At 40.1% G+C, this 12552-nt stretch overlaps 2 protein-coding genes across 2 annotated transcripts in view; one reads left to right on the forward strand and one right to left on the reverse strand.

Annotated features, from left to right (window-relative positions):
- Positions 1-603: 603 nt before the first annotated feature.
- On the reverse strand, positions 604-3160 carry tlcd5b (TLC domain containing 5b). Its single transcript, XM_085364089.1, has 3 exons — positions 3100-3160; positions 2362-2553; positions 604-1151 (listed from the first exon to the last, which is right to left on the reverse strand). The coding sequence occupies exons 1-3, from the start codon at positions 3158-3160 to the stop codon at positions 604-606; spliced, it is 801 nt and encodes a 266-aa protein (XP_085220215.1).
- A 2445-nt stretch (positions 3161-5605) lies between these two features.
- rcc1l (RCC1 like) overlaps positions 5606-12552 on the forward strand; it is a 17363-nt gene continuing 10416 nt past the window's right edge. Inside the window, exons 1-6 of the mRNA XM_085364090.1 lie at positions 5606-5777; positions 6455-6740; positions 6939-7068; positions 8596-8724; positions 11576-11642; positions 12243-12294. Of these exons, the coding sequence (XP_085220216.1) occupies positions 6456-6740; positions 6939-7068; positions 8596-8724; positions 11576-11642; positions 12243-12294 (663 nt within the window). The 5' untranslated portion in view covers positions 5606-5777; position 6455. The remainder of the gene's footprint in view (positions 5778-6454; positions 6741-6938; positions 7069-8595; positions 8725-11575; positions 11643-12242; positions 12295-12552) is intronic.

Genomic DNA, 12552 nt, shown 5'->3' on the forward strand with positions numbered 1-12552 from the left:
AGTAAATCAATCAATCAGTTAATCAATCAATCAGTTAAAAATAGGTTTAATATGGATTTCAAAATCTTATTTTGTTTTGATATGTACCTATTTTCAGTGATATCAATTTTAATAGCAGGAAATTAAAAATTTCTTTCTCTCGTTTTTGCCATATTTTTCAAGTAGCCTATATTTTTAGTGGCCCCCATATGTTCACCCCTATGAAGAAAATCTGGAGGCACCCCTGGATAGAGTCCCACAGTGTAGCTATCATTTTAAACTTCTGTCCTCCTGTAATTATACCCCAGGAGATTCTGTGCTATGAATGTTTTGTTCCATCGCAATAAATTTGCTGGTACTTTTTGGATAAGCATGCAAAAACATCAGACATTTAGACTACTAAAGCTGACTGTTGCTAATACAACTTAAACTTTTTGCTATGAAGCAACCCATGGCATTTTAAAACAAGGTTAGAGTGCGCTCATGATAAGCAATAACTTTTCTCTTTTATCTGGGGACTCATACTATACAGCATATTAAAAATATTTAGTAATCTTTTATTATTCTCATGCTGTACATAGCACCTTTAGAGCTCTTGAAGCCCTTAGACAGAACGTTAGCTTTTCATTCACTCTTGTCTGAATGTCCACCCACCTTTTGTCTGTCCATGTCTTTGAGTTTGTGGTTCTCTATCCACCTTTTATACTTAGCCTTGCTTTTCTTGTAGCCAAATCTGGCTATGTCAACCATGAACACCCATGCCAGCCCGTACATAACCACTCCACCAAGCTTCATTATCATTGAAGTCCTAGGAGAGGTGAGCTCGCAGTAGAACATCACCGTGCCGACTCCCACGCGAACAGTGGCAAACAGTAAAATAAAAAGCAGGTCCACCGCGTCGCCCAGCAGGCTGTCGTACAGGCCCACCTGGCGGAGGAACCAGCGGGTCTGCAGCAGGGGATTGGTGAGCTCGCTGCCAAAGATGACCCCGCAGGTTTCACAGCCTGACACTCCCATCAGCAAAGCCAGCAGGATGCCTGCGATACTGGCAGCATGATGTGCAAGCATGACGGGGCCCTCCGTGTGGTAGCATACACACCAACCCATGTCGAAGAAGAAGTAGCCGAGGCACACAGCCAGGGCGAAGCTCTGGAGCTCTGTGTTTTCTGTACCTGGGTGATGATAAGAAGAAGGTCATCTGTATTTAATATTTTCTTTATTATTATATGAAAAAATTCTTAATGCAAATTTAGTGCTTGGAGAAATAACGTGAAGGTGTTTAAAGCATACCGTGCACCTCTGTATGCTGCACATTTAAAGGCAAACTGTAAAAAGCTGGTTTATAATGAAGTCGCCTATAAAACTGAGAGTCCTTATATTTAAAGCTGTATCAAGAGATCTCAGGTTTGGAGGCTTAATACTTATGAGAATGAAATCATAGTTTGACTTGTGCTCATTTGGATAAGTCAGGGTTTTTTGGTTAGCAGTATTTTTGAGTGGATCCTGTTTAATTGACCTCTTTTTATGGGCCCACGTATTTCTTACAATAACCTACTTACATTTGTTTGTGGTTTCGATATATTTCTGTGTCTTTTTCGGGACCATAAAACCCACTTTTTTGGAAAATTACACCTGTACCTGCAGGTTTTTGACTGCTTGGTTCTTTGCTGTCTTCATCTTTTGGATATTTAAGGGCCACCACAGAGAATCATCTCCCTCCATGTTACCCAATCCCTAGCTTCTGTTGCACCAACCCTCACTAATACATCCATGAATCTTCTCTGTGCTTTTCCTCTTAACCTCCTGCCTGGTACCTCCATCTTTAGCATCCTTTGCCCTATATAGACCACATGTACCATCCTGGTACAGCTATTTTTATGTACTTTTATTTAAATGTATTATACCGACCTAAATTCAATCATAATCATTTGTACATTTTTTTTAAATCACTGTCTTTAATTCACAAACTAATTAAAACTGCGCTTATATTGATTCATTCATGGACTGATTACATTAATCCTTTCACTCTGTGATTAATTACCTGACTTATTGGTTCATTTAATGCAGACTGTGAATGTGTTTCACCTCCATTACCCACCAAACTGATTTACACTTTACTTTTCATTAAATTTTAAAATATGCTGAACATCAGCGCCATGCTGCTGATCCTGTTAACTCTCAGTGAGGACAGTAGACTGCTATAATTAGCACCAGTCTGAATTTACATCACCACATGACCAGAAAGAGAGCATAATTAAATTAAATTAAATTAAATTAAATTAAATTAAATTAAATTAAATTAAATTAAATTAAATTAAATTAAATTAAATTACTAACTATACTTTGTAACTGCATTGGTAACATGTCTATTGATCCACTGACCTGCATGCGTGAAGGGCCAGGGTCCGTCTACGAAAACAACGTAGGCTGTGAGCAGCACTATGAGGACGCCGTGGGACAACGTGACCAGGCGACAGTTCCACTCGGGTCCCCGCTGGGTGAAGGTGCAGACGAACAAGAAGTAGAGACACAGCCAGCCAATCAGGCTGCAGATGACCTCCAGCATCGGCATGGCTGTGTGTTTGGGAAGAACAGACACATCTGAGGTCTTTTACATGAGACTGGATCTAAGAAGAAGTCACTGAAAGTGTAATGCGTTGATTTTATATTTGAACATATTTACATACAATATTAGGTTAACCATGTAGATGGATACTGAGTCCATGTAGGGTTAATGGGTTATTTACTCCAATGAAAACAAGCTTATTTGAAACAGTGATGACATAATAAGGTAAAATTTGACTTTAAACTGTGACTTGCTTATTGTCAAAAACAAATGTCAATTTCTTTAAAACGTCACTTTTTAAAAACACTTGTGGGCACCAAGCAGCAAAGGCATACCTGCTGCTAACTAATGACAACACAGCTAAACATGCCTGGCATTATATAAAATGTCAGTTTGTGCATTAATAAAAATGCTGAAATTTCTTCATATCTGCGGGTACATTACAGTGTGCTGTAAACTCTGTGTTAACCAATCGGTAGCAAGCAGGTTTTAAAGAAGCTAGATTTGGAAACAAAACCAACCTTAATTTAAAATGATTTTATGCAATAATGCACCTGTGGCTGCTGGGTATTGCTGACCAAAGTACGTGTCCATATTCTGAAATAGAACAGTCATGCCGTGGTTTGCCTTAACTCCTCCTCCTCTCAGTCGTCCTCACGTTCAGGATGCTTGTAGATATGGACTCCATCACTGAGGTAGCCTCAGCCTCCATCACTGTTTACGCTCCATAAAGCCTCCATCAAAATTCTGTCAGCTCAGCATTTTTTTTAATGGACACACTCGGCCAAGATGACAGATATGCCATGTGCAGGCTACTATGGACAGTTAGTGGATCCTGTTTCCCTTCCCCCTGGAAGTCAGACTTGATCCTCTTAAAGGATTACAGCCTCCTCTTCTCTGCACATACCTGCTTTTGGACAGGGCGGGTGATACCAGGCTGCAGAGCAGCACATGCATAATAGTAAAGTCAAGACGGGATAAGTGACTGAACTGTATAGTGGATGCTCGGATGGGTGGATGATAGAATTGTACAATTATGTGAACAGCAGTATTTCAGATACAGCTCCACCTGCATAAAGCAAAAGTACTGTCACAGCCTCTCCTCACTTTACAGCTCCTCCTATGACACCTGGACTATTTTTAATCGAAATGAACTGCACATAGTAATGTTTTACTTTGAAATTAAGTGAGCCTATCCAATTTCTTCTTCTTCTTCGTCCGCCTAAAATCTCGTCTCGCAGCTTTGAGAAAGCTCCCACATATTTTACATCATTTCTTGGGCCCATTTGGGAATACTGTGATGTGACTTTTGGTAGCGATTTGTCAGAGTTGTTGTGAAATTCCCAAAATACTTCAGAATTTTCCCCCATTCATTCGAATAAGAAAGTGTCTAAAAAGATCACCAACCCAGGCCACTTTCGAGCCCACTTTTCAGATCTTTGTGTCTTCGTTTTTTTCCCCAGTTGTTTTGAGCAAGAGGTTTTTTTTAGCATTTGCTTGCTACTTCCTGTAAAGCAGTCTCTCTATATGTAACTTGATGTGCACTGGTCTGTTTTTATTAATTTTTGCCGTCCTGTGCATTTCATCAGCACTTTAAACTGCCTTCCACATAAATAGGACACTGACTGAAAATAGAGACTTAAAAACAGAATGGGGATCATTTAGAGGAGGCAGACTGATATGTGTGATACTGCAGGATTAGAGGCCAAAATCTGTGATGTATTGAGCAGATGACACACCAGACCTGGATATTGCAGACTCTGTCCGTACTGTGTTGACATAACAGCAGATGCCACACTATGTTCTTCTGTAAAATGGTTAATTTCACTGACATAATGACGATCAAGTCAGTAATGCTTGTATTTTAAAATTAGATAAATAAATAAATAAAACTGCACTCAGGGTAGTTAGAAAACCCTGTAAACATTTCAGAAGAGGGGGAGTGTGCGCTCTGAGGGCAGGTGGTTGATGCAGGTGGGTGAGTTACATACAGAAAATACTCACAGCAGCACCGAGGCCAGAAGTTTTCACATGTGACCCTCCAGGCATTTCATTCACCTCTGCTACGGCAGGTTAATACCCTGTGAGGCGAAGGTCGGGTGCTCACCTGACAGCTCTGCAGCATTAACCCACTTCCAGATCAGCTCTAATCTGACACCCGAGTAGATTATCGGCTAGGAAGGTAAAGCTATAACAGATATTATTGCTCTATCAGATTATTATGCTACTTTCATAACAGTGAACACATATACAGGTGCTGAATTAGCCAGGAAACTGTAGACAGCCTGGACACAATTATAATACTATGTTGATGTAATTTGATTGACACAAGTGATATTGAACAACATAATATAAATATGATCCAGAGAAGCTAAGTATAGAATAGTACCATCTTAACTCAAAGGAATATGTTTTACATCCTCCAGCAGTCATTTTTTTTAACCACTCTGTGGTCATTTTGCATCTCATAGTTGTTCTTCTCACCTTTGATTGCATCATTTTCTCTCTTTGCAGTGATTTTTCTTGTATTTGCTTTAACTTCAGTCACATCTGTGTGATTTTTATCATATTGTAATCTTGGTCTTTTGCATGTCTTTGGCCATTTTGCCTCTCTTTTGAATCTTTTCCTCCACTGCTCAAGTCTTATTGAAGTTGTTTTGTGTCTTTCCAGGCTGTTTGATATTGCTTACTTCCATTTGTGGAAACTTGATTGGCTTTCAAAGCACTTCTGACCTATACAAATCTATTTACTCCATTGTTAGGTTTTACAGCTTTAGTTATGTGTTATTTTATAGTCAAAACAATAAATCTTCTAATAAATTATGATTTTTTTTATTGTAGACATAGCTAGGCAGAGTTATATAAGTCATTTAGGTCATCTCCAGCTACAGCATTAAAATGATTTACACATATTTCCTGCCATTCTTTAATCTGTTCACCTTGGCTGTACCTGTAGAGCGCTTTTGGAGCTCCAGGGCAGCAGGCGGCGCTGTTGTTTTATTCTTAAAGGCGAACAGACGTGACGGAAGAGGGTCCTTCTGCATCCTGGGTTGGAGAAAGTTGACCTAAACAAACATGGAATAACGGCCCTGAAACATTTTCCTATAATTTCACCTGGGTCATCATTTCTGTAGATACCGAGTGAGTTTCTCAGCATTACAAAATGCGGCTCTAACTGGAAGAGAAGAGAAATTTACCCCGGCTCAGTGGCTGCTGTTGGAACGAACACGAGGTGAAAGTCCCTTCAAATTTAACCTAATTTTAACTACCTTTCTGCAGCGTCAGATGTACAATCTGATAAGATTAATCATAAATGCCTTATTCAAATCCTTATAATCCGTTTTTAAAATCGGGGTTGATTACGAAGACTTAGTATTAGCTATTTTTAGTGTAATTTAACCCAAAATGGATGCTCACGAGTCCCTTAGTACGCCTGTTTTAATGTGGGACAGCTAACGTTAAATTGTTAACCAAGGCATAAATTGCATTTAATCAAAGCTACTGTGGATCAGGTGCATGCCGAAGTTACTGTTAGGCTTTAGGCTTTTATATAAAAATGTAAAAGTCTCCTAGTATTGTGTGTGTAGTTTTGTAAAACTACAGAACGCCTAATTTGATAGAAAATGTAAATGAAATGTGGCAGTGTGTTTTTTTCCCCTACACATTAATATTACATTTTTAAAAAATAATAACACAATTTGATAAAACAAAAATATATTTTTATTGTTCTGTAAAGGCAATTAAAAAATTCTGATATATTTAAATGTAAAAGTAAAGAATATTTTTATTTTGAATTAAAGAACAGTTAATGTGGCTTATCATTGCAATATTAAATGTCAGTATAGTTGGGTTAAACAACCACATCAACTTCATCTCTATTGTTTTCCCTATCCCTGCCTTTTTCTACAGGATGGCTTTTCCCTATGTGCGACTGTGTCCCCGGCACATGAGAGCAGGCCTTCAAGTCTGTTGGTATGCAACACTCAGCAAAGCATCCAGACCCCAGGAGAAGAGTGGCAGTGATCCGGTCTTCCAGTATGTCGGCCAGCACAAAAAGCCAACCCATAAAGTGTTTGTCTGGGGCTTCAGCTTCACTGGTGCACTTGGCATCCCTACCTTTGTAGTCCCAGACAGCGGCAGGAAGAAGCCCCGCAAATACCAGCTTACTCCTTACCGCCTGGAGACTGCAGAACAGGTAAAATCGGCCGGCAGTATGAGTCTTATGGGTTGAGCTTCTAAAGATTTAGTAATTGTTATTTAGGTGTAACTTCATAAAATATCAGTCAAATCAGGTAAACTGCTGCTGCCAGTCATACCCATGTCAACAAACCATTTTATATGTCTTAAGAGAGCTTTGTAAAGCTGATCTTGCTTTCTGTTGCTGCTGTTGCAGATCTCCTCTGCTGCCTGTGGTTACGGTTTCACTCTCATCGCGTCTCCATCCAAAGATGTGACCAAATTGTGGGGCATGGGCCTGAACAAAAATTCTCAGTTGGGCTTTCAGCGCACTCAGCATGACCGCCGTAAGACAGAAACTATTTATTTCTTTAAAGACAGTTTGAAGAACATTGGATGTGAAAGAAGAATGGCTATTGGACCCATCAGGTGATGGCGATGCTATACATTGTCTATATAAATAAGATGACCATCTGTAGCTGGTACGTTACTGTGTGAAGTCTTGTTTGAAGTTTCTTTTTTGGTAAGGATATATGTACAAGACAATACATGTGAACTGCATAGCAAGGAGGGACATAGCTTCTGGGCCTGTAAACTAGAGCCAATGCCAGAGTGCCTTAAACCTGCATTCTTTCTAATGGCCAGCAGGGGGCAACTGCTGTCTGCAAAAAGAAGCGGAGAGACAAGTAAAGAAGTACCCCAGAAATTAGGATAACTTTTACACAACTAAGGTCTGCAGTTAAGACAAATGCTGGAGGTTAAATTTTGGGGTTGTACTGGGTCACATGATCCATGTGCTTAGTAGAAACTCTTCTAATGAGTTTGTGGTCTCAATCACTAGTTCCAAGACTTACTGAATAAAGCATGGTGTTCATTTTGTTTCCCATGAGAGCCACCAAAGACTTTCTGGCTTCAACAGTTTTGCTTCTCAGTCACTGAAAGCTGCCAGAAATCAATTGAATGCTCCCACAGATTTCCAAAGAGAGGCTGTCTTGAGCAAGGGAGTTCTGGTATCTAGGGTATCTGGTATCTGGTATCTAGGGATAATTGTGACAGGTGGAGCTTGCGTTGGTATCGGACTGTTGTGGTAAAGGGATAGCTCTACTTGAAGGGGAGGCGTTCGATGTACCCATCCATCTACGTCCCAACCCTCACCCATGAATGTAAGCAGCCAAAATGAGTTTCCTCCATAGGCTGGATGGGCTCTTTAGTCATAGTTTGAGGAGCTCTGATGTTTGGAGGGATCCCTGAATAGAGCCGCTACTCCTGCGTGTTCATTAGGAAGCCTCATGGAGGAAAAGTTGATCATTGCAGTGAATTGCAACAAAGTTATTAACAGGAAAGTAACGGGTAATAAAAGCTATCCTACCATGCCTGTGATAAGAGCATCAGCAAAGAGGAGGCTTTTTAAAGATGTCTTTGCTTCTGTTTTCAATATCTTCTACTCCTGCTAATATATCGGGTCGATCTGAATGGCGAATACTGCAGTAAGTACTCATGCCCTCTTTAACAGTGACGTCACTGTTTTTACGTTATAAGACCATTGCAGCGACCATAATCGGCTCTCTAGGGTTACATTTGTGAGTCAAAGCTGCCAAGTGGCTGTAATGTGTAATTTGGAAAACTAAAGTGGTAACCTGCCATAAACTATATCCATCCTTTATATATCTACAAGGGTATATATCTATCCCATATAGTCTATGGGATAGAGCTGAGGAGTGGTCTTCTTGTGTTAGCACGGGGATATGTTGTGAGTGTGTTTCTTCCATGTGTCACATTCCATTTCACAGTGTTTCTCTAACAAGTTTATATTAATATTACTTAAGGAGCATCACTGCTATTTGTTCATGTGTCGTCTCGCCCTGTTTGTGTAGATAAGAGCTACGACTACGTGTTGGAGCCGTCCCCGGTGGCCCTGCCTCTCGTCGAGCCTCTGCAGACCAGAGTGGTTCAGGTTGCATGTGGCCGGGCTCACTCTCTAGTCCTCACTGACCGAGAGGGAGGTAAGAGACGCACACCTTCCGCACCAGCCTAAATCCAAACCCACAAAAAGCTGCGGAGCATGTCGCCCCCCCCTGTAGAAACCTTTCAGCCACCTGTCACACCATGTGTCCTTTTACATCATCCACCCACCGCCAACCAAAAATGAATCATTATCAGGTAGCTGTTACAGCTCATGCAGAAAGCTCATTAAGGTCTTCTGGTACATTCAGTAAATTAGCAGACCGATGTTCCAACAAGCGTTTTACTTCATTCAAATCCTAATTTGTGAAAAGGCTTTTTGCCACTTTTGGTTGCCAGCCAGAATCTTTTCTGTTTTTTAATTTAAATGGGCTTTTATTGTGTTTTGCTAAATTGCAGAGTGCTTTGTTGTGATGTTGTTTTAACTGGTGGTAATTTGCTGGTAAACATTTACTCCCAAGATTTGTGAGGCTAGTTTCTGACAAAAGAAAGATGTGTCGTGGCTAACACACAGTGCGATCTACTGCGGTGCGTTGTTTTAAAGGGTACTGCAGCTGATATTTTAGATTTTTCTGACATGAGTATTTATGCAGTTATCTAAATTACTTGTATTTTAAGTGGCCACCGAGTCATAAAAACAGCATGTATAAAATCATCTTGCAGGTTATGTTTCTGCTGTCCTTGATATCGCCTGTGTGACCAAAGCCTGGTGCACCTGTTTGCAGAGCATACAGAGCGTTTAATTCTGCAGCTGAAGTTAGCCAGACAGCTGTTCTGTCAAACTCAAACTATCTCTTTTTTAAACCTTAGTTTAAACAACATAGCAGATTGTTGTTGCTACTAAATGTAATCAAAGTATTAAAGTCAATAATCTTACAGCTTTTCATTGCATGTACTGCAGAGTCCATTAAAGCTTTTAAAAACAACTTTATCTAAAACACTTTGAGCTTCTCAGGTGTTTCTTTTTTATTTGAGAATCAGTTTTTAGTGAGGTAGAGTGGGACACATGCAATATATTGTTATGTAATATCATGTCTAGAGATGGACCGATCCGATATTACGTATCGGTATCGGTCCGATACTGACCTAAATTACTGGATCGGATATCGGAGAAAAATAAAAAATGTAATCTGATCCATTAAATATCACGAAAGCACCTCACAAAACTTGCAACACGCCGTAACTCACCTCAGAACGTTAGCACGTCGGAGCAGTATGCATCACGTGATAGAGCGGCTGTGGCATGCGGGACCTGTGGGTGGTCTGGATAGCATGTGGAGCTTCGCTAGCAACCCGGCATTTCATCTCCGACAAAGTTATCCCCGAGAGAAGTAAAGCAAGTGTGTAAGTCCATCTCTGAATGTTTGTAAAGCATTCCTGCGTTAAGCTTAACAAGCGATATATGGAGCGACTGCCTCTCCTGCTGCTACTTCAATCATGAAACTGCTTAATGATCAGCTGATCGGCTTTTCTGTCGCGAGTCTGTCTCTGGTTTGCTTTTGGCCCACTTTGCACCAGAAAGAGGAAACCAGCGGCTGAACAACAGCAGCACGTTTAAGCTTGATCAGCTGTTGTTAGAATGTATTTAATATTACTTTCTACTCGAGGATCTTTTTCTACGTAGCTGACGCTGGTAACTGTGCAGGGGCGGATCTAGCAAAGTTTAGCCAGGGGGGCCGATAGGGCATTAACAGGGAAAAGGGGGCACAAAGACATACTTTTCTTTCTTATTCTCATTTAAAATGTCTAGCTTTTAATAAATAATTATCTGACACCCAAAGTTTTAATTTGATGCAAAATGAATAGAAGTCCATTACTGTATATAGTAACTATTAAGTCTAATATATATACCCTAGTAAGCTATAGTACTTTTTCCTTTGGGAAGGTACCATCTGTGCAGTCTGCAATTTTGTTGAAGAAAGATGTTGAATCTATTTAATATTTCTTGAAAAATAATTGATTTCTGTGCATTTTTTTTCACACTGCATCAAATTAAGGTTGATTACGTCGATTAAGCATCATGAGGTGGAGCGTGAGGGGTGGTTCCCTATTTTTTATTTATTTATTTTTGTTGTTGCTGGGAGTTGGAACCCTATTAGTTAGGTTGCTTAATATTTATGCTAAGTACTCTTTAAAATACCAGAATAGGGAGGATGGTGTAGGTTTAAGTTTATTAGATTGATCAGTATTGCTGAACTATGAAATATTTTTTTTTGCATACAGGTATAACAGAATAGCTTTAGTGTAGTTGTTGTTTTAAACTTGAGTATGAACTTATACAAAATGCAGCAAGATATTTAAAAAACAGTTTTGTTGATTAAAAAACACTATATCGGATTCATATCGGTATCGGCAGATATCCAAATTTATGATATCGGTATCGGTATCGGACATAAAAAAGTGGTATCGTGCCATCTCTAATCATGTCTAAAATTAAAAAAAGAGTAATTCATTTACACAAAAATGACAAAAATTGGATAATTGAAATGTTTTAAAAATGTTAATAAATTAAACAATTAAATTCAAAACAATTTTATTTGTATAGTGCCGAATCACATCAACAGTCACCTCACAAGGTGGTTTATGTTGTATAGTAAAGACACTACAATCCCAACATTCAGTGTCCCTGTATGAGCAAGCACTTGGTGACAGTGGGAAGGAAAAACTCCCGTTTAACAGGAAGATGCTTCCGGTAGAACCAGGCTCAGGGAGGGGCGGCCGTCTGCCGTGACTGGTTAGGGGTGAGGGGAGGGAACAAAAGATACACTGTGGAAGAGAGCCAGAGATGAATAATAACTGATTAAATTAAACTAGTCTTAATCATTAATATGACTTTACACGATGCGTTCTCGCACCCTCACACTCCTCTCTCTGTTCTGTCCTTTTCTCTAGTTTTCAGTATGGGCAACAACGCCTATGGCCAGTGTGGAAGGCGGATAGTTGAAGATGAAGTCTACAGGTGTGTCTTTCTGTATTCTGCTGTTGGTGAAATACACCAGCAATTTTCTGATGTCACAGAGAAACCAGCAGGTTTCGGCGATTTCATCTGGAAGCGTCTTTGGTCTCTATTGAAGCTTTTATTTTGGAAATCATATGAGACCGCCTTTTCGATTGAAGCCTATCCCAGGTGTCACAGGGCGAGAGGCTGTTTATCCTGCACAGGTCTCCAGGGCTAACACAGGAAGACAAACAATCATTCAGACTCACATTCACACCTATGGCTAATTTAGAATCAGTCGGTAACAGTACATGCATGGAGGAGCCACACAGGCCAAGGGAGGGCATGTAGGCTCCCCACATTAACCTGATAGCTTTTTCTGCTATAGCTGTAACTTATAGTTATAGTTTTCAAATGTATGTAGAAAACTGAAAATGTCACCTTGGGCTGTGACCCTCGCTTTGGAAATCACTGCTCTATCGAAAACTCCCTTGGCTCTTTGCCTTGGTTACACATGCTGGCGGGAGGTTAAAGGAAGGCTGGCATGCTGCTGCGATCTCCTAAAGGCACTGCTATGCTTGGGTGATGAATCTGTCATTTCTCTTTCTTGCGTTTCAACAGTGGCAGTCACATCATTCACAAGATAGAGGGCTTCAGCAGCAGGGTCATCCAGGTGAGTGCAGGCTGTGTCTGAGCAGTGATGACAGACGGTTTTTCTATGTCTCATTTCCCTCCCTTTCCAAACATTTGGTTGCTTCACATCCTGTCCAGATCCAGATTATTTTAAGTATGCTAACACCTGCCCAGTACGCGTATTAAAATGTCATTTGGTGCTGTTGCTACACTAATCACCTCCTCTCAGAAGTCCATTCATTAAATTAGTCTTTTTTTTCATGAGGTCGTTACTTGAATCTTATCTTTCCTGATGGAT

This window comes from Diplotaxodon limnothrissa, linkage group LG10, assembly GCF_057381915.1.
Source record: "Diplotaxodon limnothrissa isolate DT_005_m linkage group LG10, D_limnothrissa_male_GT1.1, whole genome shotgun sequence".
NCBI lineage: Eukaryota > Metazoa > Chordata > Actinopteri > Cichliformes > Cichlidae > Diplotaxodon > Diplotaxodon limnothrissa.